This window comes from Solanum tuberosum, unplaced genomic scaffold (genome assembly GCF_000226075.1).
Source record: "Solanum tuberosum cultivar DM 1-3 516 R44 unplaced genomic scaffold, SolTub_3.0 scf00538, whole genome shotgun sequence".
In the NCBI taxonomy this organism is placed as follows: Eukaryota; Viridiplantae; Streptophyta; class Magnoliopsida; order Solanales; family Solanaceae; genus Solanum; species Solanum tuberosum.
The window spans coordinates 23,660-47,290 of NW_006239455.1; the positions used below are offsets into that span (position 1 = coordinate 23,660).

The following is a 23,631-nucleotide window of genomic DNA, read 5'->3' on the forward strand; positions in this document are numbered from 1 at the left end:
AAAAATTGACATAAACGATCATTGATCGTGTAATTTTAGTATGTCACAAACATTGTGATATATTTTATTAGTAACTATCGAAAGGGCAAAAGAAAGAAATAATTCTCATCTATAAAAATTGTAGTCATGACTAAAATGAATATTATTGTGTGATCGCAAAAACTTGTCATTGATTGCGTACCTATGGTACAACAAGAGTAAAACAAGAAACAATTGTTGCATGTAATGATTTTGATCATGAAAATAGTAATAATTTTCTACTTGAAAGAAATGTCACCATACAAATAGTGTTATGAAACATGTAATAGTACACAATTTTAATCAAAAGCTCCTGAAGAGCTAATGTGTTACTACGCTGATGAATGAAAATGTTCATCATATTGAGATTATAATAAGTCTCAGAAAAAATTGTTAAACTTCAACAACAATAGTAAAAAATGAATTATATTTGAAAAGATTCAATATCTTCATATTACTACGATTGAATTGGATTATAAATATTTACATAAAAATTTATCTTCCTTTTTTTCATGTTTGTAGTACATAAATATAGGCATGGTGATGAAATCGGACGATAGTAAATAAATACATTATTAGTTAAAAATGTACATATAGTTATTCTATGTTAATTGATAAAACAAAATTAAGAATAAAAAAAGAAATATTTCCTACTTATTTATTAGTTAAAATGGTTTTAAAAGAGAAAAAATAGAGAAAATGGTCTGAAATATATCCGAATTTTGACTGAAATTGCAGTAACGATACCAAACTTTGCTTTTACCCCCTACACTATTTAATAGTATATTTTAAAGGTATATATATGACCACGTGGACATCATAAATATTGCATAAATATAAATAATAACGTGTTCACGTGGGCACATATATACCTTTTAAATACACTATTAAATAGTGCAAGGGGTAAAAGGTCCTCCATAAAGTTTGGTATCGTAACAACAATTTCGGTCAAAGTTGGAGTATTTTTGAGACCATTTTTCTGAAAATATATATATATAGTTCTTTAGAAGTAATGTTTTTATCTGGAAAAATATATAATTAAAAAGAAAAAAAAAAGTAGTAATGCAGTATATTTATATATTTTTGACTCATTAATTAACAATAAGGATATTTTTGGATGAAATTATTAGGAATATGGAATATGAATATATTTAGATCAAATTATTTGTATTCGACTCTTTTCCGTTATATTTAAACACTGGAACATCACTTTCTCCCTCTCAATCCATCACTGCTCCATTGGAAAGCTTCACTCAGGTAAACATTTTTCTTCTCTTAACTCCTTTTTCTTCCCACACCCCAAAATAGTGACGATTGTTTTTCTGTTTCTCTTCTTTTTGTTTGGTGTTCATCGTGTGCTTTAAGTTGTGAATGTGATCATTGAAGTTCGGATCAAATAGGAGTTGTGGTATGTATTGTGATTTTCAAAGCGAGTAGCAAACTGCAATTCCCGCTAATTCACGGATTTTGGGAAGCTAATTCATGGCTGTAGAGTACTAAAACTTGCAAAGAAAAACTATGCACTCCAAGTGTTCGATTAATTGCCCGAACGATTATTTTTTTAATGGCTGTGGTGTCTGGGATAACTTTCGCGCATCTCGACTAATTTCAAATGATAATTGTTGCTCCCAAATGCACACACAAGTGTACGCGGTCGTGCAAGTAATATAGTGGCTTTGAAAAAGCTGGATTATCGAACCTAAAGGACTTGTCAATTAACTATCTATCAAATTATACTAATTCTAATTATTTATGCAAGTGTGCCACAAGAGTTTGATTAATATTGGAATACTAAGAATGAAAGAAGTATACTAACTAACAATGATTCAACTTCAAGATAATGTTAAAAATAAATGGGAAAATTTCAGGGTTGCTGCATAACTAAGAATTCATGCTTCACATATCTTGTATGGATTTTAGATGGTTATCAAATTATTGATTTCCGAGGTTAATTTTATGATTATGATCTTTCGACCTCTAATCACCTATCCTAGTTGACAGTCTAACTACATCGTTGAGAGGAGATAGAGGAGATTGATTCAATCAACTGGTGAGTATTAAAGCTATCTTCTTGTTTCGTAACCAAACACAAGACTTAGGTATATCTCTATCCTAAACACAAATTAATTCAAGTGAGTATTCAACGTTTTATCTCTCTATTCCTCTCTCGAGTTCAAAAGTAGACAATATATTTATTTTAATGGTAATCAAGCATCAAAATACTAATTCAAGAACACAAAGAATAATTTATATGATAACCAACTTCATCCATAAAATTAATGCTCAACAATCATTCGTTGCCGCAACCCCAGAACAAGGGTTCTTAGCTACTAAGACTAATCAAAATCACAAAGATAATTATTTTCATGCAAAGTAATGTCTAAGAAAGGAGAAGAAGAAGAAGAAGAAAAGATCCCTAAGGGTGAATTCTATCTTGTGCCTCTTGCACTTGAAAAGTATGATGGTTTCCTCCAAAAGAGGCACAATGTTCTATTTATAGGGTTAGGGAAAATAATCTTTTTTTCTTCTTAGATTCAGAATCCTAAAATCGGAACTTTTCGTTGGGGCTTTTGTGGGGCAGCGCGCCACCATAGCGCCATACCTGGGGCTCCAATAATTTGGGGTCTGGCACGGCGCGCCACCAGTGCGCCAAGCCCTGGGGCTCCAGTAGTTTAGGGCCTGGGGCGACGCGCCACCAGTGCGCTACAACCCAGATTTCTCTTGATTGTTCTGTTTCGTGCACTCCTCTGATTTCTTTCCAAGCTTTCAGCCCTTGCTTCAACTCCTATTTACTTGATTCTTGCATCAATTTCCTGCAATATCTAATCACATATTTTAGTGCACAATTATCACAATACTCATCAAAACACAACCAATAAAGTAAAGAATGCTCTTAAAACTAAAGGTACATGTGGGCAAAATATAGTAAATGAACATATAAATACGCCTAAGATCAATACCTTCCACCTCTCACCAGCAACATATATCAGGTAATTCTATCCACCTAGGCTAGGATGGATGGGAAGAATCACCTAGTGTTCTTTGTCTCCACTGAGTTTTGAACCTGTGACCTCATTTTGTCAAGGACTTTGTGAAGTCTGAGTAATAACTCATCTAATGAAAATGTAGCAGTCGCCTCAACCCACCTTGTGATTAATTGTGCTAAACTAGTATATATGTGGTTGTAGTCACTTCTGAACATGTTGTAATGGTGATGCATACACATTTTTAAAATATTATTTTTATATAATAAATGATTTAATGAAAACTATTCTTTATCTAGTTCTTTTCATTAAAATTCTACACATCTTTAGTTAAGAAGAGACTATTGTGAATATATAATTTTGATTCTCCTCAATTATTTTCTTAAGATTTCTGCAGTAAATATCTCTAAAACTTGTGTTTTCAAAACTTAAGAATTTAACAAAGAAAAAGCAACAATATCATATCAACCATTTTGAGATAAGATAACAATTATAATTTCTAAAGTTGTCATTTGTTTTTGGAGCATGTAGATAATCGTACTCATCGGTTTTCATTCATTTGTAAACATGGAGAAAATAACCAATATCCAATATGAAATTTAATATAATTATTCCTGAAACATAAATAGGGCATATTTATCCCTAAAAGAGAAATTATTACATTTGAATTCACTATAACTACGTACAAGCTTGCAATAAACTAAAAAAGTAATAATATTTTACTAATGATAGCGTATTCGTCAAGTTTGATTTGATAAATACATCACAAAAATAAGGTCATATGCCATCCTATCCCATTTCCCAACAAAATGAAAATTATGCACTAAAATCAATAATTGTGGTTAAAACACTAATAATTTAAAAAAATAAAAGAGAAAAAAATTCTCTATTGAAAGAGTTCCAAATGAAGGATAGAAGTGATCATAATGAAGAATTGAGAAAAAAGTGAACACAGATAGGGGCGGAGCTAAGCGGAGGTTTGTGGGTTAAAACGAACCCAGTAGCTTTTCCGTACCTTGTATTTGTATTAAAAAAACTAAATAAATATATATGTATATTAACTTGTGAACCCCCTAATAAAATTGGTTGATGGCTCAGTGATAAGGAAGGGGCCATGGTTATGTTTTCCACACTAGTGTTGTGGGTTCGAACCCTACTATCAATAAAAGTTTCTCAAAGAAGCATGCACACAGACAATAGGTAACAACTACAATTCTCCTCTAAAACGCTATAAATGCAACTGTGTCAGCTACCGAATCAATTACAAAGAAGCATATGCATATTTAGTTTTGCTCCCCATGCATGATTACTTGCTTCCGCAGCCACCAGTTCGTCAAGCTCCTCATCCACGCATGCTTCATGCTTCATGCTTCATGCTTCTCACTCTCCTTAACTCTGAATCTTTATTTACTTCCCTTTTTTTTTTAAAAATCTAAGACTTAATTAAGTGGTTATGCATAATTACTGTGTTGTGTTCACTTCATCATTGGGTCTATCGCTGCTGTACTGCCAAACAGGGGGAATCTGGTTCTGTTTTCAAAGCCTTTTTTGGTGGTCATGGCCTAATTAATGTGTTGTGTTCGCTTTTCATTGGTCTGAATTCAGTAACATGGCAAGAGTTTATTATGCTGAGTACCTGATTGGACTTTGGTGGTAACTTATATTGCTCTTTTTTTTTTGTGCACTGAAGTTTTCTTCCACCATTTCCATAAGTTAGCCAACCAAACGCTTCCTTTAATAGTCCATAAATTCATTAATTTAGCCCTAACATGCCTGAGATTGAGGTATAGTTGTTGTTGAATGAAAAACGATGAGTCTCCTGTGTCTGGTGGTTGGGGGAAGAAAAAACTCATATAACAATATGTAAATAATATAAGAGAAGAGTCTTGGTTTCAAATGCATCACTAAAGTAACTTGAATACATCTTTCTTGCACATATTTTTCTATATAAGTTTAAACAGTACATTTTTTAAGCATACCTTTGCTTATATTTTCAGATCTGGCATTTCTTTTGTCCAGTCAACATACCCTTCAAGTGCTTGGAGTTGTATTACTCTACAAACTAAACTACACTGAGACTTGACTATGTTTTTGACAAGCAATGTACACCATGCTCCTCTGCATGCGAGTGTGTCTTCTCTATCCCAATTGAACTCCCAAAGTGTCTTTTCTGTGAAGTATGCTGTAAAGTTGTTGAAAAAGTTAGCTGATGATGGGAACTTCAAATTGGGAAAAGTTGTCCATGCACTTCTTATTGTATCTAATCATGCCTCAGAAGACCAAGTAATTCAAAATAATTGTCTCATTAATCTCTACTCAAGGTGTGGACAACTTGCTATTGCTCGGCACATATTCAACAGATTGCAGCAACGAAATATAGTTTCTTGGAGCACTTTAATGACAGGATATTTGCACAATGGGTTTACTTGGGAAGTACCCAAATTGTTGAAAGACATGGTTTCAGTGGATAATTTATTTCCAAATGAGTATGTCTTGTCTACTGTACTTTCTTCTTGTTCTAATGGTGGTTTGCTACACGAAGGGCGGCAATGTCATGCATTAGTGTTGAAATCAGGATTAGTGTTTCATCAGTATGTGAAGAATGCTCTTCTATCCTTGTATACAATGTCTTCAGATATGGAAGGGGTTCTGGAAATCTTGAAGTCTGTTCCTGGATCAAGCAACATTACTGATAATGTTGTACTAAAGGGCTTCTTGGATCATGGGTATACAAATGAAGCATTGGATGTCTTCTCAAGGATGTTGTCTGAGGGCTCAGTGGGGGACAAAATCAGTTATGTGAATATATTTGGTCTTTGTGCTCGTCTCAAGGATTTGAAATTGGGTCAGCAAGTTCATTGCAGAATGTTGAAGTCAGGTCTTCAGCTTGATGTGTTTTTAAGCAGTGCAGTCATGGACATGTACGGAAAGTGTGGTGAAATTTCAGGTGCAAGATATATCTTTTATTCTTATCCTGACCATAATGTGGTGTCTTGGACAACAATCTTGGCTGCAAATTTCCAAAATGAGTGCTTTGAGGAAGCCCTGAAAATGTTCTTACAAATGGAACTTCAGGATGTTGTGCCAAATGAATACACATTTGCAGTATTGTTGCATTCTTGTGCGGGTCTATCAGCACTTGGGTGCGGGAAAACATTACATGCACGTGTTGAGAAGACAGGACATGGAACTTTTGTCGTAGTGGGGAATGCTCTAATTAATATGTATGTTAGGAGTGGCCATATTGAAGCCGCTAGGGCCTTATTTTCAAACATGATATGTCGAGATACTGTTACTTGGAATTTGATAATATCAGGTTTCTCTCATCATGGGCTTGGTGAGGACGCATTGTATATGTTTCAGGACATGTTAGCTGCCAAAGAGCAACCAAGCTATGTAACCTTTATTGGGGTTCTTTTGGCTTGTGGACATTTGGGTAGGATAGAAGAAGGATTTTACTACTTACAGCATCTAATGAGGGACTTTGGCCTTGAACCTGGGTTGGAGCACTATACCTGTGTTGTAGGGCTCCTAGGTAAAGCTGGGAAACTTGATGAGGCTGAGAAGTTCATGAGGTCGACGCCAATCACATGGGATGTTATTGCTTGGCGTACTTTGCTAAATGCTTGTAACGTCCACCGCAATTATGGTTTAGGACAGAAAGTGGCAGACCATTTGTTACAATTGAACCCCAACGACGTGGGAACCTATATCTTGTTGTCCAATATGCATGCCAAGGTGAAAAGGTGGGATGGTGTAGCAAAGATGCGGAAGTTATTAAGAGAAAGGAACATAAAGAAAGAACCAGGATTGAGCTGGACTGAAATACGAAATGAAACTCATATGTTTGTTTCTGATGACACTCAACACCCAGAAACAGCTCAAATCCATGAGAAGGTGAGAAAATTGTTGGCTGAAATAAAACCATTGGGTTATATTCCAGACACGGCTTCTGTCTTGCATGATGTTGAGCAAGAACAACAAGAGGGTTATCTTAGTTACCACAGCGAAAAGCTGGCTGTTGCATATGCTCTCATGAAAACACCATCCCAAGCACCAATTCATGTTATTAAGAATCTCAGGATATGCGATGATTGCCATTCTGCTTTGAAGCTTATCTCGAAGGTGACAATGAGAGTGATAGTTGTAAGAGATGTCAATCGATTCCACAGTTTTCAAAATGGGTCCTGTTCGTGTGCAGATTATTGGTGAATCATCACATGATTGACAAATAGTTTCTTCCAAGGTGTCGAAGGATATTTTTCCCAAACTCACATAATCATATCTCAGCCAACCAGAAGCAGTGAGCTTAAATAAAGCTTTCTTAACCAGCAATCATGTAAGTTTTCTGAAATAGTCATTCATCATATAATAAGTTTGTTTCTAGCTTCCAAAATACTGACCCATTTTTTCCGTAATTGAGAAATCCTCAAGGGCCAATGGTCCACGGTTCAAAACCTGGTGGAGTATCTACTTCAGTTTTTTGTCCTTCGTTAGTATGTACTTCTTCAATGTGTGTGATCCTTTAATCCCTCAAGTTCTAATCTTTTGAAAATCTCATAATGTTCAGAAATCTGCCAGAGGTGAAAAGATCCTAGGAGTACCAACTGTTAGTGCTCTATTTGGAACAGATCCATTCTTGTGACATACAACTCCTTTACAGCCAAAGCGTGGTGGAATTTTAGAACAAAGAATTCTCTACTAACTTCCTTTCTAAATGCTAAATATTGTAAAAGGATTCATCCAGTGGCCAAAAAGAAGAACTACACTCAGTCTCATCTATGGAGAAGACTCATGGACACTAGAAAAGAATGTGAGAGGCATATCTTCTGGAAAATTGGCAAAGGGGATGTGTCTTTTTGGTGGGATAATTGGACCAACAAAGGTGCCTTAGCTAATCTGATTGAGCAAAGCAGCAGATCTAAGAAGATTCTTGTCTCTGACTTCATCGTGCATGACACTTGGAATCTGGATAAACTTAATGATTTGCTCCCTTCTTATCTAGTTACACATATCCAAACCATCAGCATATCTCCTCAAAATGAAGATTACCCTATCTGGACACCTGATCCATCAGGCTCATTTTCTTCCAAATCTGCCTGGAATGCTCTAAGAACTCATAGAATCACTGCTCTTACTCACACCAAGATCTGGCATAACAAGATGCCCTTTAAGATCTCATTTAGTGTCTTGAGACTTCTCAAGGATAAGCTGGCCATTGACTCTCCTGGTTTAAGGTCCACGGACCTTCCAGATGTTGTTGTTGTAACAATAGTTCTATTGAAACAAATTATCATCTTTTAATGAGGGAGAAGTGGCCAAGAGAGTGTGGAAATACTTCTATGATGCGTGTGGAATTCCTCATAAAAATTCCCTAAATATTAGAGCTAAATTCATGGCATGGTGTCTCATCAAGCCTCAAAACCAAGTACATGAAATCATTCTTCAATGTCTTCCTAGTTTTATTACTTGGGAAATCTGGAAATTCAGATGCTCTTATAAATATGATGGCATCAGGTCGACTACTAACAGAGTGATTGATCAAATCACCATGCTGATGCAGAGGACTCTTGCAGCTCAGTTTACCACCATAAACTCCTCCCCTCCTTTTTCAAATATATTTCATGTTGTGGAAAGAATCTGTCCTCAATTATCTATCATTCCAGTGAGGTGGAAATGTCCTGATATCGGGAAATATTTGTTAGACAATTGGCATTTTTTTCAGCTTATTATTTTTACTGTTTTTTACTTATTTCAGTTTAGTGCTTCCTATTTTCTAGCTAGACTTAGTCAACTTTAGTTGCTCAACTTTCTGAAGTTAGTGGCCCCTTTAATGGCTGTTAGTGGCCCCTTTTATGGTTGTTAGTGGCACATGCTCTTATTTAGTTTTAACATCCACTTTGTAAGTGGCCACTAGATAAGAAATGGTTAGGTTTTTCCTTGTATAAATTCAGATCTTATGCAAATTAATATATAGCTGGAATTTCATAAGTTCACTCTATTTTTATTCTTCAAATAAGTATCTTGAGTATTTTTGTTCTAACAGTAGTATCAGAGCCTCTAGTTGATCTTACAGGACCAAAAAGTTTTAACCTACAACACAAATGGCATCCAACAACCTACCTTTAAATCCACCATTCACTTTCACCGGTGAAAATTACCAAATCTGGTCTGTGAAGATGCAAGCTTTTCTGGAAGCCTATGAACTTTGGGAAACTGTGACGGAAGATAAACCGCTTGCTACTCTACCAGCAAATCCTACCTTGGCTCAAATCAAATCCAACAACGAAGAGAAGGCAAAGAAATCTAAAGCCAAGTCGCTTATACAGAATGCTGTGGTAGATTCTGTGTTTTACAAAATCATGGCTTGCAAAACAGCAAAAGAGGCTTGGGATAGGTTGAAAGAAGAATATCAAGGCAGCGATAGAACACGTCAAATGCAAGTGTTGAACTTGAAAGAGAGTTCGAGTGCTTGAATATACAGGACGATAAAACAATCAGTAAGTATGCTGATCGAATCTCCTTAATTGTTAATAACATTAGACTTCTTGGTGAAGAATTTACAGAAAAATGAATTGTGGAGAAAGTTCTTGCAACTCTTCCTGAGAGGTTTGAATCGAAGATTTCCTCTCTTGAAGAATCCAAGGACCTGGGCAAACTTTCATTAGGTGAACTAATGAGTGCTCTTCAAGCCCAAGAGCAAAGGAGGACTATGAGACGGGACAAGTTCACTGAAGGAGCTTTCTCTGTACAAAAACAAATATTTGGTAAAGGAAAGCAACAGGTCAACCAAAAGAATAAGGGCAAGCATGATGGAGGAAATAATAGTGGAGATGTGAAGCAGAAGTTCCCTCCGTGCAAACATTGTAAAAGAACTACACATCTGGAGAAGTACTGTTGGTGGACGGTCGATGCTATATGCGGCAACTGTAAGCAGATGGAGCACATATCCAAGGTCTGCAAATCAAGAGCAAAGGCCTCTGGTGCTTTGCAAGCACAAGTAGCAGAAGCTACAGATGCACATGAGGAGCAACTCTTTGCAGTTTCATACTTTTCAATCAATGAATCCTCTGATTCATGGCTTCTTGATAGTGGTTGCACACATCAGTTGTGCAATGATGCTTAAATGTTCAAATTCCTTCAATTGTTTCGCTTACCTTTTCTTTCCCCCATTATTCTTGTTTTGCGCGGCTGGATTTAATTCAATGAGAGAAAATCTGTCGAACGGAATATGTTAAGATACAATTGACATATTAAAACAGCTGTGTGTTAAGTTTTTCAAATGAAATTTTCAACAAATCAAATAATCAAAAAATAATTGACTTTGGTGTATTACAACAGAAAACCCCACCCACAATCAAGAAAATGAAAAGAACAAAATATCAAAGAAGAAAAGAAACCTCACTCTTAGGATGTTTCAAATACAAGCAGACACTATATACACAAACAAAATTACAAATATAATTTAAAACTTAAATGCAGAATTACACAAGCACATAAAATGATAGATAAACGACTCAGCAAAATTAGTCATCCACAGCAGCCTTCTCAAACTGTCGAGTTGGTCTCTGCTAGCACCAAAACTAGCAGGGTCCCCGGAGCCATGAACAGCTTCTGTATTAATCCACATTGTTTGATAACTATACAACAGCAATCATGCAGACTGGCCTTGTTTGTGCCTAAACATATCTGCATGCATGAGTTCAGCTTGATGCTAATCCCTCTCCAAGTTACCAAACCCGCTGTTGGGAATTTTATGCAACAATTTCTTTTTTGTTCACCCTGCTCGAATGACTAGTCAAGAAGTGCCCAAATATGGAAGGCCGAGGTGTCAGTATGTTGAATACTTCATCCACAAATTTCACGCCTGTTCTTTTTAAGTTCTGCAAGTCATGTATCCCATATACTGAGGTGACAGCAAACACACACGCAAGCAGAATGCTGAACACGAGGTGCACCGAATTATATGAATCTCAAGTACTGTAAGTTCATCACAACTACCAGTTAGCTCTATTTCTATCTGGTTCTCTGGACTGGGTACTCTTATATGCTCTCCAAACATCTTCCCATTGGCCTCTACTTCCACTTCTCTCAAACGGATAATTGTTAAAATCCGTGTGTGTTCTAAATGTGCTGCTCTCATTGCCTCTGCTTTGATTACTCCTCATCTCTTCTTCAAGGTCATAACGAGAACGCTTCAAGAAAGAAGCAGTAACTCAGTAAAGATTCAATTTTCAGCAAACAAGAGATGTACAGTTTATAGAAGAAAATGTTAAGCAATCAAGGCCATCTAATCAAAGAAGAAAAGGATGAAGAAAACCGAGCACATCCAGGGATACCACATAAATTGAGAACCAAGATTAAACACGATTAAGTCCGATGTGCATCCGACAAAGGTTGCTCTACTGAGGGTGGGTTGGGATGGGCAGAGAAGAAAAAAAAATGTAATGTACATCTAATGGTGCTTGGACAGTAAGTCGGGAAAAGTTCTTTGTAGAAGTTCATTCCCAACATGTTCTAAAAAAACAATGTTTGAATAGTTATTTATAGAAGACATACTGGTCATTTTGAAAAAAGGAAAGAAAATCTCAGGCAGTTCATTGTTATGATTTTATTTATTTTTTTGATCAAGTAAAAGGTTTCACTGATAGTAATAACAAGGCCAACTTGGCTGTATTCAAGTGATATACCAAAAAGAGGAGAAACCTACAAAATATGGTTCTCTCTGAAAGACACCCACTCCTCTATACAAACAGGAACTATATGGGTGCTCCAAAAGAAAATAAGGGATCAAAGGCTCCTCAATTGAGCAAAGCACATCTCCACCCCTTCAAAAACTCTACTATTTTGCTCCTTCCAAATGACCCACATCAAGAGGAGTAACATTCCAAATCTTGTGCCCCACTATTCCAGCAGAGCATCAGCTCCTTAACTGTTCTTGGCATAACCCAAGAAACTTCAAACCATCTGAAGGTATCCTCCTATAACCTCGTAGCTAACTTGCAATATATCAGAATTCGGTCCACGTCCTCACCCGTCTCCTTACAAAGGAAACACCAGCTCATGCAAACAACCTTTCTTTACCTAAGATTCTCCGCCGTCAAAATCACTCCTCTAGTAGCCAACCACGTGAAGAAGCACACCTTCCTCGGCACCTTCAGTATCCAGACCAATACAAATGGAAAACTATCATCTTCCCTAACCAGCAGCTTCTCATAGAATGACTTAACGGAGAACACTTTGTTATTCCCCAACTCCCAACACAAAGCACCGGGTTTGTCGACTGGCTTGCATTGCTTTTGAAGTAAAACCTGGCAATCTCTAAATCTTGGTCACCTCCCAATCTCAGAAAGTCCTCTTAAACCTTAAATGTCATAAGGTCACATCCCCATGAGTTCGCCTAGCTTGCTGAGCAGACAATTCTCTTTGGCAAGAGACCATATACAATGCCGGGAATTCATCCTTAAGCACCAAACCTTCACACCACTTTTGCCCCCAAAAACAAACCCTGCTCCCTTCCCAACTTTGAAAACAATATGAGTATTAAAGGCATCCCACCCCTTCATGATATTCCTCCACACACCACACTCGAAAGGCATCGTGATCTCATTTGTTTTCCATCCCCCTTCCATCTCTCCTTATTTATCCGCTATCACCCCTCTCCATAAAGCTTCTTCCTTCATCCCAAATCTCCACAATGATTTACCCTAGAGTGCTATGTTAAAGACCTTCAAGTCCTTAACCCCAAGTCATCCCCACTATTTAGGAGATGTCATGGTTTCCCAACAAACTAAGTGAAACTTCTTTGCGCCGTCCGCCGCATCCCAGTGAAAATTTCTTTGCAACCTTCCATCTTCCCAATCACAATTGTAGGAGTGTTGAACAGGGACATGCAGTATATAGGAATACTCGATAAAGTGTTCTTAATAAACACTTCCTAGCCTCTTTTGGACAAGTATCTTTTTTGCCAACCTACTAACATTTCTCTACCTTTCGAATAATCGGATCCCAAACATTGAGATCCTTGTTCGATGTGTCTTTAGGCAATCCAAGGTAGGTAGTAGGGAGAAGACCTACCCTGCATTGCAGAACTTGTGCAAGCATGTGAATGTTATTTATTACGCCAACAGGTATGATCTCGCAATTTCTAAGATTAATTTTTAGCCCCAACACCACTTGGAACCAAGTTAAGATTGGCCCAAGGAAGTCCAACTAGGTGCCATCTACATCACAAAACACCAAATTATCATCTGAAAAAAGTAGATGAGTAACCACCATGTTACTTACACCACTAACCGCAGCCTTGAATCCATTGATATGTCCACCTAAAATTGCTTTGTCCATCATTCTGCGCAAAGCTTCCATCACCAAGACAAAAGGCATCGTTGAAAAAGGATCTTCTTGTTTTGGTCCAAAGGGCGGGTCACAGACGGATTTCTCGGTTGTCAAAAAAAAAAAAAAAAAGGATCTTCTTGTCTCAAACCCCTCGAACCACCAAAGAAACCACACATATTGCCTTTTACCAAAACCGAATATCTCACCGAAGAGACGCAAAAACTAACCCACTTCCTCCATTTCTCCCTAAAGCCCATCTTCAACATAATGAAATCTAGGATCTTACAAATTACATGGTCATAAGCCTTCTCAAGATCTAACTTGCACAAAACATTCGGTACACCTTGTTTCTTCCTCGAATCTACCACTTCATTAGCCACCAAAGCTGCATCCGGAATTTGCCTTCCTTTGACAAAGGCATTTTGTGAAGAAGAAACAATCTCGTTCAGAACACTCTTAAGTCTATCGAAAAGCACCTTAGAAATAATCTAGTAGATATTTCTCACTAGACTAATAGGCACATGTCTCAATGCTAGTAGCCATTCCTTCTTAAGAATAATGATAATGAATGAAGCATTTAGACTCCTTTCAAACTCACCTTGGCCTCCACTCCACTTCCTCTTTAATCAATCATTCATAGAACTGAACAGTTGCTCCCTCTACTTCCTTCTCCACCTCATATGTTCTCCTCAACCTCCATAGACTCTTATCAGATTCCTCCGCTTATTTGCAATTGCTACCCTGTGAAAAAGTTGTGTTAGATTCCCCCTCTTCCAACCACAAAGCCCTCGATTTTTGTCTCCAACTAGTCTCTTGAGCCAAATCCAAAGAAGTTGGCTCCCCTAATAAAACTTCTTTCTTCTCCTTTTCCCTCCCCTCCCACCTCTATTCTTTCTAACTCCCCCACCTCATTATCTCCCTCATTTTCACCTTTACCCTCCTAAATACCTCCTTATTCCACACCCTATGTCTTTTTTGAGCAATTTCAACTTCTTTGCAAGCCTGAAAGAATGCCTTCCTTCCACCTCATAACTACTCCACCAATCAACCACTTTATCACCAAAGTCATTCACACGTAACCATACATTCTCGAATCTGAAAGGAGTTGAGTTCTCGTATGTCTTCCTCTACTACCATCCAACATTACAGGGGAATGATCCATCTGTAGCCGAGGAAGAGAAGCTTGGATCACGTTGGGTGCAAACTCCTCCCAAGAAGTAGACACCAAGAATCTGTCTAGTCTCGATCAAGATGAAGAGTCTTCCGATCTAGACCAAGTGAAAGAAGCACCTATCAAAGTCAAATCAATAAGCAAGTGGCTATCAATAAACTCTTAGAACTCTTCCATCCATGAGCATGGACACCACCCTACACCCAATCCTTTCCTTCGGGAATCGTATAGTATTAAAATTCCCCCTAGCACCCAAGGTATGTCCCACCTCTCCATTCCATCTCCTAACTCTGCCCGAAAGGTCTCCTTTTCCCCCTCCCCACTCCATTCCATTGCTAATATTCCTTAATCACACCCTTAACATGAACTCCCGCTTGTAACCTCCATACCCTCTACCTTTCCATCATCCCAAAGGATTAGAATTCCTCCCGCACTACCCTGAACCGGAATATAATCATCTTCACCCACCTTCCCCCCCCCCTCCCACATACTTCTAATATGCTACCCGACATGAACTCCATTTTTGTTACTTGAATACATATCACATCTTCCCCTCTTCCCTAAAACCTACTTTAATGATGGCTCTCTTCTTAGGGATTTTTGTTTCTTTGCCAAACAAACAAGTTCTGCAATTTCCAGATTATTTTTTCGCCCAACACCACCCAGATTTTAGGTCTCCTAATCTGTGTTCTCCTATCAGTTCTTTGCTTCTAATTTGATGTTTAACTCTTAAGACTGTTTGGATTTTTACTCGGAAATATTGAGTTCAATAATTCGGTTTAAGTGAAGCAGAAAGATTATAAGACAGTGGGTTAGAGCCATTAGAGAAGTAACAAACGAGAGACTACTGCATAACCTGTAGAATATGATACAAGGAAATTTGCTCCTAGTTTTTATAATAAAAGTAAAGCCGGTTTAATATGGTGGAAGTTATACGCTGATCTACTACAGCAGATGTTTTTCCTTAAAAGCTCCTCGAAACAACAGTCAGATAAGATGGACGACTTCAGCAATAAGGAAAAATTCATTGAAGGGTAAAAGGACATCTAACTTCCATAGGCTCCACACCGGCGGTCTCCCGGATACTAGGAACCAGATACATGGGATAAGGCATACAAAAAATATCTATCTTCAAATATATTTTATACTCTGAAATTAATACGCACTATCAAGCAGGTTTTTTACATAAACTTGCTACAAGCCCCTAATTCCATGCCAACCTACACCCAAGGGAAGATCCACGAATACGCAAGACCGGGAGAAGGGCTAGAAACAAATTGGTGATTTTACACCCTCTTGCAATCACACATTCTCTGATCAACAACAACATACCCAGGTAAAAAATTACTCAGGCAAACAACCATGAATAAAAACATACCTTTGTAGAGTCCGAAAGCACCGCATAGGCCTCTCCTATCATTTTAAAGAGCCTGTCAGCATCTTTGTGAACTTCTTCTGCTATCTCTTTCCACAGTCGATCATCCGCATTGTCATTTCTAGCCAGTGATTGCCCAGCCTAGATCAACAAAACAATGTTCAGATAAAGTCACCATAAAGTACTGTAATAAAATAGAAAAGGACTTCAAAGAACCTTATCAGGGTGATGCTTGAGTGCAGATTTTCTATAGGCCTTCCTAATTTCAGATGCACCAACAGATGGATCAACTCCCCTGTCGTTGTTGCATCAATTGTTAGAAAAGCAATTGCATAGTATATAATCATACACCTGTATGAGTTCTTAGTCACAAAGGGATATCTTCTACACAGTTAAAAAAAGAAAGAAAAGACTTTTGACAGACCAACTTAATATATATACACCAAAAGTGATGTAGATTTTCCAGCTTCTGGTATACCTCTAGTATACGGGAGCTTTTTTCAATATTAATAAAAGAATCTACCTCATCAAAAAATGTATACCATACCAAAACTACCTTTAATATCATGTATTTTTAAATATCATAGCATGTCATTAAAGGTAAAATGGGAATGTGAAAATTAAAGAGTTCCCAAAAATAAAAAGGTGTTTTAAACTTTTGGAATGGACCAAAAAAAAGCGTTTCATATAAAATGGAATGGAGCAAATACATGTAATCAACTCAAGCACTGCCTCATACTTTATTACTGAAGGACCCAAACAGACAACTTTTCGATTATGTCATAAATCACACAGGATTGACAACCAACATGTTGATGATTGCTCAAAGTAGATGTTATCCTGTCTGGACAACTACCCTGTTAGAATAGCATATACAATTCCACTTAGAATAGGAATAGTATATAGAATCCTACTTGGTAAAGGATTGTATTATAGGAAGAGAACTACAAGAAATTTGCAGAAAAATAGGAAGATAAGACAGACAACTACATATTTGCAACACAGCATACCGCCAACCCCAGTATAATCCCACAAGTGGCATCTGGGGAGGGTGGTGGGTATGCAACCTTACCCCTACCTTGTGAAGGTAGAGACTAGAGAGGAAACAACAAACTTAACATTGATACTAAATTATGTTCTCAAGCAGTCCACTAAATGTTCCAATGAATGAACACTCAAAAATAATACTCCCTTTGTCCCAATTAATGTGTCATACTTTCCTTTTTAGTCTATCCCAAAAAAACTGTCATACTTCCTTATTTAGAAAAAAACTAACTTTAAACTTCTCATTTTATCCTTAATGAGATGATTTATAACCGCACAAATGTCTATGGTTTGCTTTGGAACATAAGTTTCAAAAGTTTCTTTCCTTAAACTTTGTACCTAGTCAAACACTACCACATAAATTGGGATGGAGGGAATATTAGTTCTGGAAATCAATAACTTGACTGAATTAAGAAACTTACAATATGAGGTAAAAATTCAAGGGGATTTCCTTTCTGTCTTCTTCCTCCATGGCTGAAAGCTTTTGTTGTGTTTGCCGAATCTCATTTAGGGAACTCACTTTGTTATGTGATCCAGATCCCCCTACTTTATTTTCCATATGCCTTGTCAGAAGGGATACAAGTCGCTGAAGATCTGAAGCTGCTTGTCCATAATCTCTGATCATCTCAAAAAGAGACGCTCGTCTTGAGAGTGCCTGCAGTAATTTGTGTTGATATTTAACTGAAGATATACTGTACCCTAAAATCAGGTAATACTAACTAGCAAAATTGCTATGGGCACTTCTTAACTAGAAAAAAGCTGCCAAACTAAAAAAATTCAATGTACTAGATCACAGAAATAATTGAGTGTAGTCATGCAACATTCATGGGTAATATTTAGAACTACATGAAGAACTATTGTGATTACCAGCCAGTTCATATGAGAGAAACAATAAAAGTACCATCCTTGAACCAGTAACTTACTCAGCAAAGAACTTCATGAAGCATATGGGGAAACAATTCCTATTCAAGTCATCTTATGGCTATATTTTTCGTAGTAATGTACAAACCAGAAAAACAGAGGCAGAAAAGAGATCATCTGATACAAGTCCTAGAGAAGTACTTCACAAATTATTTATATTTAAAGCCTTCGATTATGAAATTTTATAATTTGATCTTGTAATTGATAAATCATCAAATGTAAAAATTTAACACACATAGTAAACAATAATAACAAACAAAAAATTTGAAACAAAAAGTAACATAACTTTCTCTTACTTACAAAAATAGCTTATTAGACCAACTCCAACCCATTTCTATTTTACTCTTTATACTCTATACAGGGTCTCCAACCACAACTCCAAAAAAACTTCTATTCTCTACTTATAGAGAGGTGAATAGTAATTCTCTAAATTTAGAGAACTACTATTCATCCTCTCTATTTCACTTTTTGATTATTTTAATACTATTTATATTATTCACCTCTCTATAAGTAGAGAATGAATAGTAGTTCTCCAAATTTAGAGAATTGCTATTCTCCTTTCTATAAGTAAGAATAACTATTCACCTCTCTATATTTTAATATTATAGGGAAAAAGGACAAATATATCTCCGAACTTTCATAAATGGTATGTGTACCCTTCGTTATACTTTTAGAACACCAGTATCCTTACCGTCCAAATTTTGGAACATATATATCCTTTATACTAACGGTGATACACGTGTCTCAATCTTAACGGCCGACCTGATATTTGTTAAACTTCTATCCAAAATTGAAAAATACACCCGAATTAATCTAAAAACCCGCCCAAATATACTCACAACCAAAAAATATTAACCCAAATCAACTTCATGAGAGGAAGCTAAGACCCATCCAACCATCTTCATCCCCAAAATTATCCTCCATTTTCTCCTCAACTTCCTCATATGTTTCTTGACCCATTTAATTTTTTCTTTAACTAAATCAATCATTTACTCATTACCATCATTATACATGACCGGAAGCACTGTTGAAAGACTTCACAGTTCACACAACCTTTGTATTAGATTTTATCCGACGACCATTAAACCTTTAACTCTTTTGTCCACTACATCTTGTGCATATGACGGTTTAAGGCCAACAACGACTGAAATGGATATGATAATCTTTCTCTTTTCGTGTAGAAAAGAAGGCCATCGTAGGATTGACACAAGTACTGATACTAGGATTAGGATTTGGTTTAGTATTAGGGTTAGATTTGTCTGAAATTTGTTTGGGGAGAAGAGGTAAATGAGAAAGAGAAGGGTTTTTGGGGTTGGAGTACCATCTAAAATTAAGAGAATCGATTTGGGGATTTTTGGGTGGGTATTATGTTTTTGGGTGGGTATTATGTATTTGGGTGGGTTTTTAAATTAATTTGGGTGGGTCTTTTAATTTTGGGTAGGAAATTTAACAAATATTAGATCGATGGTTAAGATTGAGACACATGTATCACCGTTAGTTTAAAGGGTATATATGCTCCAAAATTTGGACAGTAAGGATACTGGTGTCCTAAAAGTATAATGAGGGATATACACATACCATTTACGAAAGTTCGGGGGTATATTCGTTCTTTTTGCCTATATTATATAACATTTGTAATAACATATTATAAATCATATAAGACCATTAATAAGGCTCTAATATTCGTAATTATTTTCTAAAGTAATATATTTATTATATTAATTTATAATTTTTATTGATGAGGTTTCGTAAAAAAAATATTTGAGATATAAGTTAGTTTTATTATTATTTATAATTGTTTTAAAAAAAATAAGCATCACAAATATGAAAAGTGCACGTGTTAAACGAGTAATTAAATCAAAAACATTTAAAAATATATTAATGAAAAGTATACTACGTCCTTCGGGATGGTTTAGTTGGTTTGGAGGGTGGTCATCCACATGGATGACCCGAGATCGATCCCCCCTCAATGCCTTCTGGGTCTAGCCTGTCGCATAGGATTTGCCTAGTGTGGTTTACATCCCCTGTGTGGTTTGCCGGCTATTACACAGTGCACACAAAGTGCTCACCACAGAGTGCTCACCCGAAGGGCAGAGGCTGTGGCAGAGGTTGTAGCGGTTGCGGATTATCCTAGGTTTCAAAAAAAAAGAAAAGTATACTACATTTATCCCAAATTAACTTTTTTTAATATAGTTTTTTTTTAATTTTCGTCACTTTAAATATGTAATTTAAAATTATAATTATTTTTTCACTATGAAGAATGCATAAAATTCAAAATAGAGAATGGGTTGGAGATGCCCCTATTAAAGTGTGATCTTAATGCACCAATTCAAGATACTTCAAAAGCTCCAACTGCAATGACAAAAATGGTGGTAGATGAAAATTTCCGACTTGAACAATTTTTAGCTATACAGAAAAACAATTAAGAACAAAAATGGTCATTATGAACTCCATAATGCATTAATAGAGCATTTATGGGAGCAGCATAATAATCTTAAAAGTTGAGTGTTTATATAATATTTACAAGGTGCAAAAGCAACTTGACAAGATCCCCTGGGAAGGCAACAGTAAGCACAAGTTCCACCTTGTGAACTGGGCCAAAGTCACTATGCCAAAGCAATATGTAGGATTAGGGATTAAAGACTTGGCCTTACATGGAAAGTGTATGATTTTGAAGTGGCACTAGAGATACAATCAGGAGGTAGTTGGTCTATGAAAGAGGTAACCCTAGCAAAATATGGTGGTGCTCTAATCAAGACAGAAACTCTAATGGCAGAAGAGTTGGAAAGGTATAAGCAAGCTATGAGAGGTCTTCTTTAGCAATGCTTCTCTAAAGGTGGGAAATGAGAACATATCTAGTTCGAAAGATACTTGACAAGGGAGCACTCTCTTAATGGAAATTTTCAAATTGCATCCAATCTAGTCCCCTTTTTTCCAAGTGTATTTTCCCCCAAATAAATCTATATCTAATAATTCCATGTCTTCAATGAAGTCAGAATTCTGTCATTGATCTATTTATTCTGATGCCATCTCTTTTTTCTATTGGATACCTGACTGTATTGAAATCCCCACGCAAAACCCAAGGCCCAAAAAACAGCCCCCTGCAGCACCTAGCTCCCACCAGGTTTCATCCCTCTCCACTCTATCATTTGGTGCATAAACTCCCGTTAAATGTCATTTGAAGTCTTGGTCTTTTCGGGACAGAGAACATGAAACAGGGTATGCCCCAACACTACTCAGTTCCCCTTCCCAGAATATCTTGTCCCATATGATCACTACTCCCCCCCCCCCCCTTGTTCCACTAGCCTCCAATTGTACATAGTCTGTCCATCTACTGCCCCATACCTCCTTTACTATGTTGGAAATATCCCCCTCTAGTTTTGTCTCTTGTAAGCAAACAACATCAGCTTTCCAGTTTAACAGCATGTTCCTTATCAAACCTCTCCTCCTTTCACAGTTTAGCCCCCTCACATTCCATGAAACTATGTTTAACTTCATTGATCTTTGATAGCCAAAAATCCCCCTTTGCTTCTTGTGCCATAACTCATGAAATTGGTGTCCAGTTCTAGACTCTTCAGCTCATTCAGCCCTTTTCATTTCTGAACTTTTTGCTCATTCTGGATGACTTTATTTTCCAGCTTGTTACTGTCGATTTTTTGAAATAATTCTGCCGCTTTCTCCTCACATCCTTTGAAATCAACCCCGAACTCTCTACTCAGGCGAATAATGTGTTGTTGTATCCAGACCGGCGCGGTTACCTGAGTGTTGTTCTCTTCTGGAATTGAATACCCAGAGGGGTTACCTCTTCTTCTATAATATTGTAGTCTTCCCCTTGAGCTCCTTGGTTGAGCTCGACTTCTCTTGCCATACGACACACCTCCATATCTTTTACACTGGTAGTTACTCCTTGATCTTCACTTATCTGCAAAATTTCTTTCCCTTCAATTGATTTCCTCCGCTGACTTATTTTGTCGAGAGTACCAGCTTTGGTAAAAGCTTGTACTTCGATGTTAACTAAGTCCAGGGATTGGGCTGGGTCATTATAAATTTGGGCCTTTTCTGAAATTAAAGGGTCTAGAAAAGGGCCCAATTTATTTTTCCTTCTAGAGTGGCCCATTAGGTCATTATTTTTGCCCTTGCCTTTTAAATCTCTGCCACGTGCGCCCCCCCACTCAAAATAAACCCTTCCTTCAAGGTTCCCACGTGCCCATCCTTAATCTCTGCTGCCATAAGCTCAAAATAGGGATGTCTCCCTTCATTACCTGCTAGGTAATGACCTTGATTTTCTTTTTCCATCTCCCCCCTTCTGACGGTGACCGGAATCTCGCACCACACCGGAATGGTGTATACGAAACCCCTCTCCACCACTTTTATTCTAGCCCAGTGAAGATGGTTCTTAAGGGAAGTCTCCTCCTCCGTCTCGATGAAGCCACTGCACTGGTCTCCAATCTTCTTGAACATCTCCTTCAACCACAAACACAATGGAAGGCTCAGAACTCTAATCCAGACCCAGTCCCTGTTGAGTGTTGAGCTCTTGGAAAGTTGGGAAGCCCGTGAAAATAGATCTGGTCACTGGTTCCAGCCTGTATTTTGTGGTGCTTATGGAAAGAATGGAACAAAAGATGTTCTGATGGCATTTCAACTCCCGTCCCTTCTTTTAAGGCTAGATGTTTAGTTCGTCTTTTTAGTTGGGTTACCCTCTCTTTTGTAATTACTGTTAATTCATTCTTAGAATTTATCAGCTCCATAGATCTCTGTAGGTAGCTGTTTTTGTCATATTGAGAGCTGATATTTTCTTTCTGATGCTTTTGTTTTTTTTAATAATCGAGAAATCCGTCTGTGACCCGCCCTTTGGACCAATCACAGCCTTCTAAACTCAGTGGATAATGGGCCCGCCCCTCTACCCTTCTCCACTTAAATACCGGGCTTCGCTTTGCATGGTGTGGGGCTACTGATGCTTTTGTTAATGACATCCTTCTTATTTCTTCCAAAAAGAAAATACAGAAAGCAGAGCACCCTCTCAAGGAGAGGGACTTAGAATTTGTCCCTGAAAGTGGAACTTCAGCAGTTGGCTAGGGCTGAAGAAACATCTTGGAAGTAAAAGTCAAGATGCTTGTGGCTAAAGGAGGGCAACAAAAACACTAAATATTTCCAAAGGATTGCTAACTAACTAGCACAGGGGGTATAATTCTATTGATAAACTCAAGGTGGGAGATGATTTAGATGAAATAATTGAAGACAGGGATCAAATTAAGGAGGAAGATACTTGGCTACTACCAAAAACACTACTCCGAGAATGAAGTATGGAGGGGAGGCCTGAACCTAACTTTGATGACCTTGGTAATATTTCATGGGAGGAGAAAGTTTTGGCTAAAAAGAATGTTTGAGGAAAACGAGGTGTTATCTGTAATCATATCTTGTGCACCAGATAAAAGCCCTGGACAGATGGCTTCATCATGGCTTTTTTCCAAAAGTCATGAGGTTATATCAATCAAAGAGGTGATAGGAGCTCTTAATCACTTTCACCAAAATTGTCACATGGTGAGATCGTGCAATGTTACTTCATTGTTCTTATTCCAAAGAAAAATGGAGCGGTGCAATTGAGAGACTACAGGCTTATAGGTCCCATCAGCAGTGTATACACAATTTAAGCAAAGATACTAGCAGAAAGGCTCAAGAAAGTTTTTGGCAAGTTAGTCTCTCGACATCAGAATGCATTTATCAAGAATAGAAAAATGACTGATGCAGCCTTAATTGCAAATGAAGCCCTAGATTGGAGACTG

The 23,631-nt window shown here is 37.3% G+C and overlaps 2 protein-coding genes across 3 annotated transcripts in view; one reads left to right on the forward strand and one right to left on the reverse strand.

The window, feature by feature from the left end:
• Positions 1 to 1,178: 1,178 nt before the first annotated feature.
• Positions 1,179 to 8,872, forward strand: LOC102588774 (pentatricopeptide repeat-containing protein At5g39680). Of its 2 annotated transcripts, XR_001472102.1 has the most exons (3): positions 1,179 to 1,275; positions 5,000 to 7,341; positions 7,573 to 8,872. XR_001472102.1 is itself a non-coding variant. In XM_015304326.1 (2 exons), exon 2 carries the CDS (start codon positions 5,088 to 5,090, stop codon positions 7,212 to 7,214), a length of 2,127 nt encoding a protein of 708 aa, XP_015159812.1. In that variant the 5' UTR covers positions 1,179 to 1,275; positions 5,000 to 5,087; the 3' UTR covers positions 7,215 to 8,872. The 2 variants fall into 2 exon arrangements, 1 of the variants encoding a protein (XP_015159812.1); XM_015304326.1 differs by having other exon boundaries at positions 5,000 to 8,872.
• Positions 8,873 to 10,301: 1,429 nt separating this feature from the next.
• LOC102589104 (uncharacterized) overlaps positions 10,302 to 23,631 on the reverse strand; it is a 29,204-nt gene continuing 15,874 nt past the window's right edge. Inside the window, exons 8-11 of the mRNA XM_006365126.2 lie at positions 17,350 to 17,582; positions 16,100 to 16,178; positions 15,887 to 16,024; positions 10,302 to 11,197 (exon numbers count right to left, since the gene is read on the reverse strand). Of these exons, the coding sequence (XP_006365188.1) occupies positions 11,000 to 11,197; positions 15,887 to 16,024; positions 16,100 to 16,178; positions 17,350 to 17,582 (648 nt within the window). The 3' untranslated portion in view covers positions 10,302 to 10,999. The remainder of the gene's footprint in view (positions 11,198 to 15,886; positions 16,025 to 16,099; positions 16,179 to 17,349; positions 17,583 to 23,631) is intronic.

Coding starts and splice junctions, on each gene's coding strand:
- LOC102588774 (XM_015304326.1), top strand. CDS start 5,088: ATGTTTTTGACAAGCAATGTACACCATGCTCCTCTGCATGCGAGTGTG.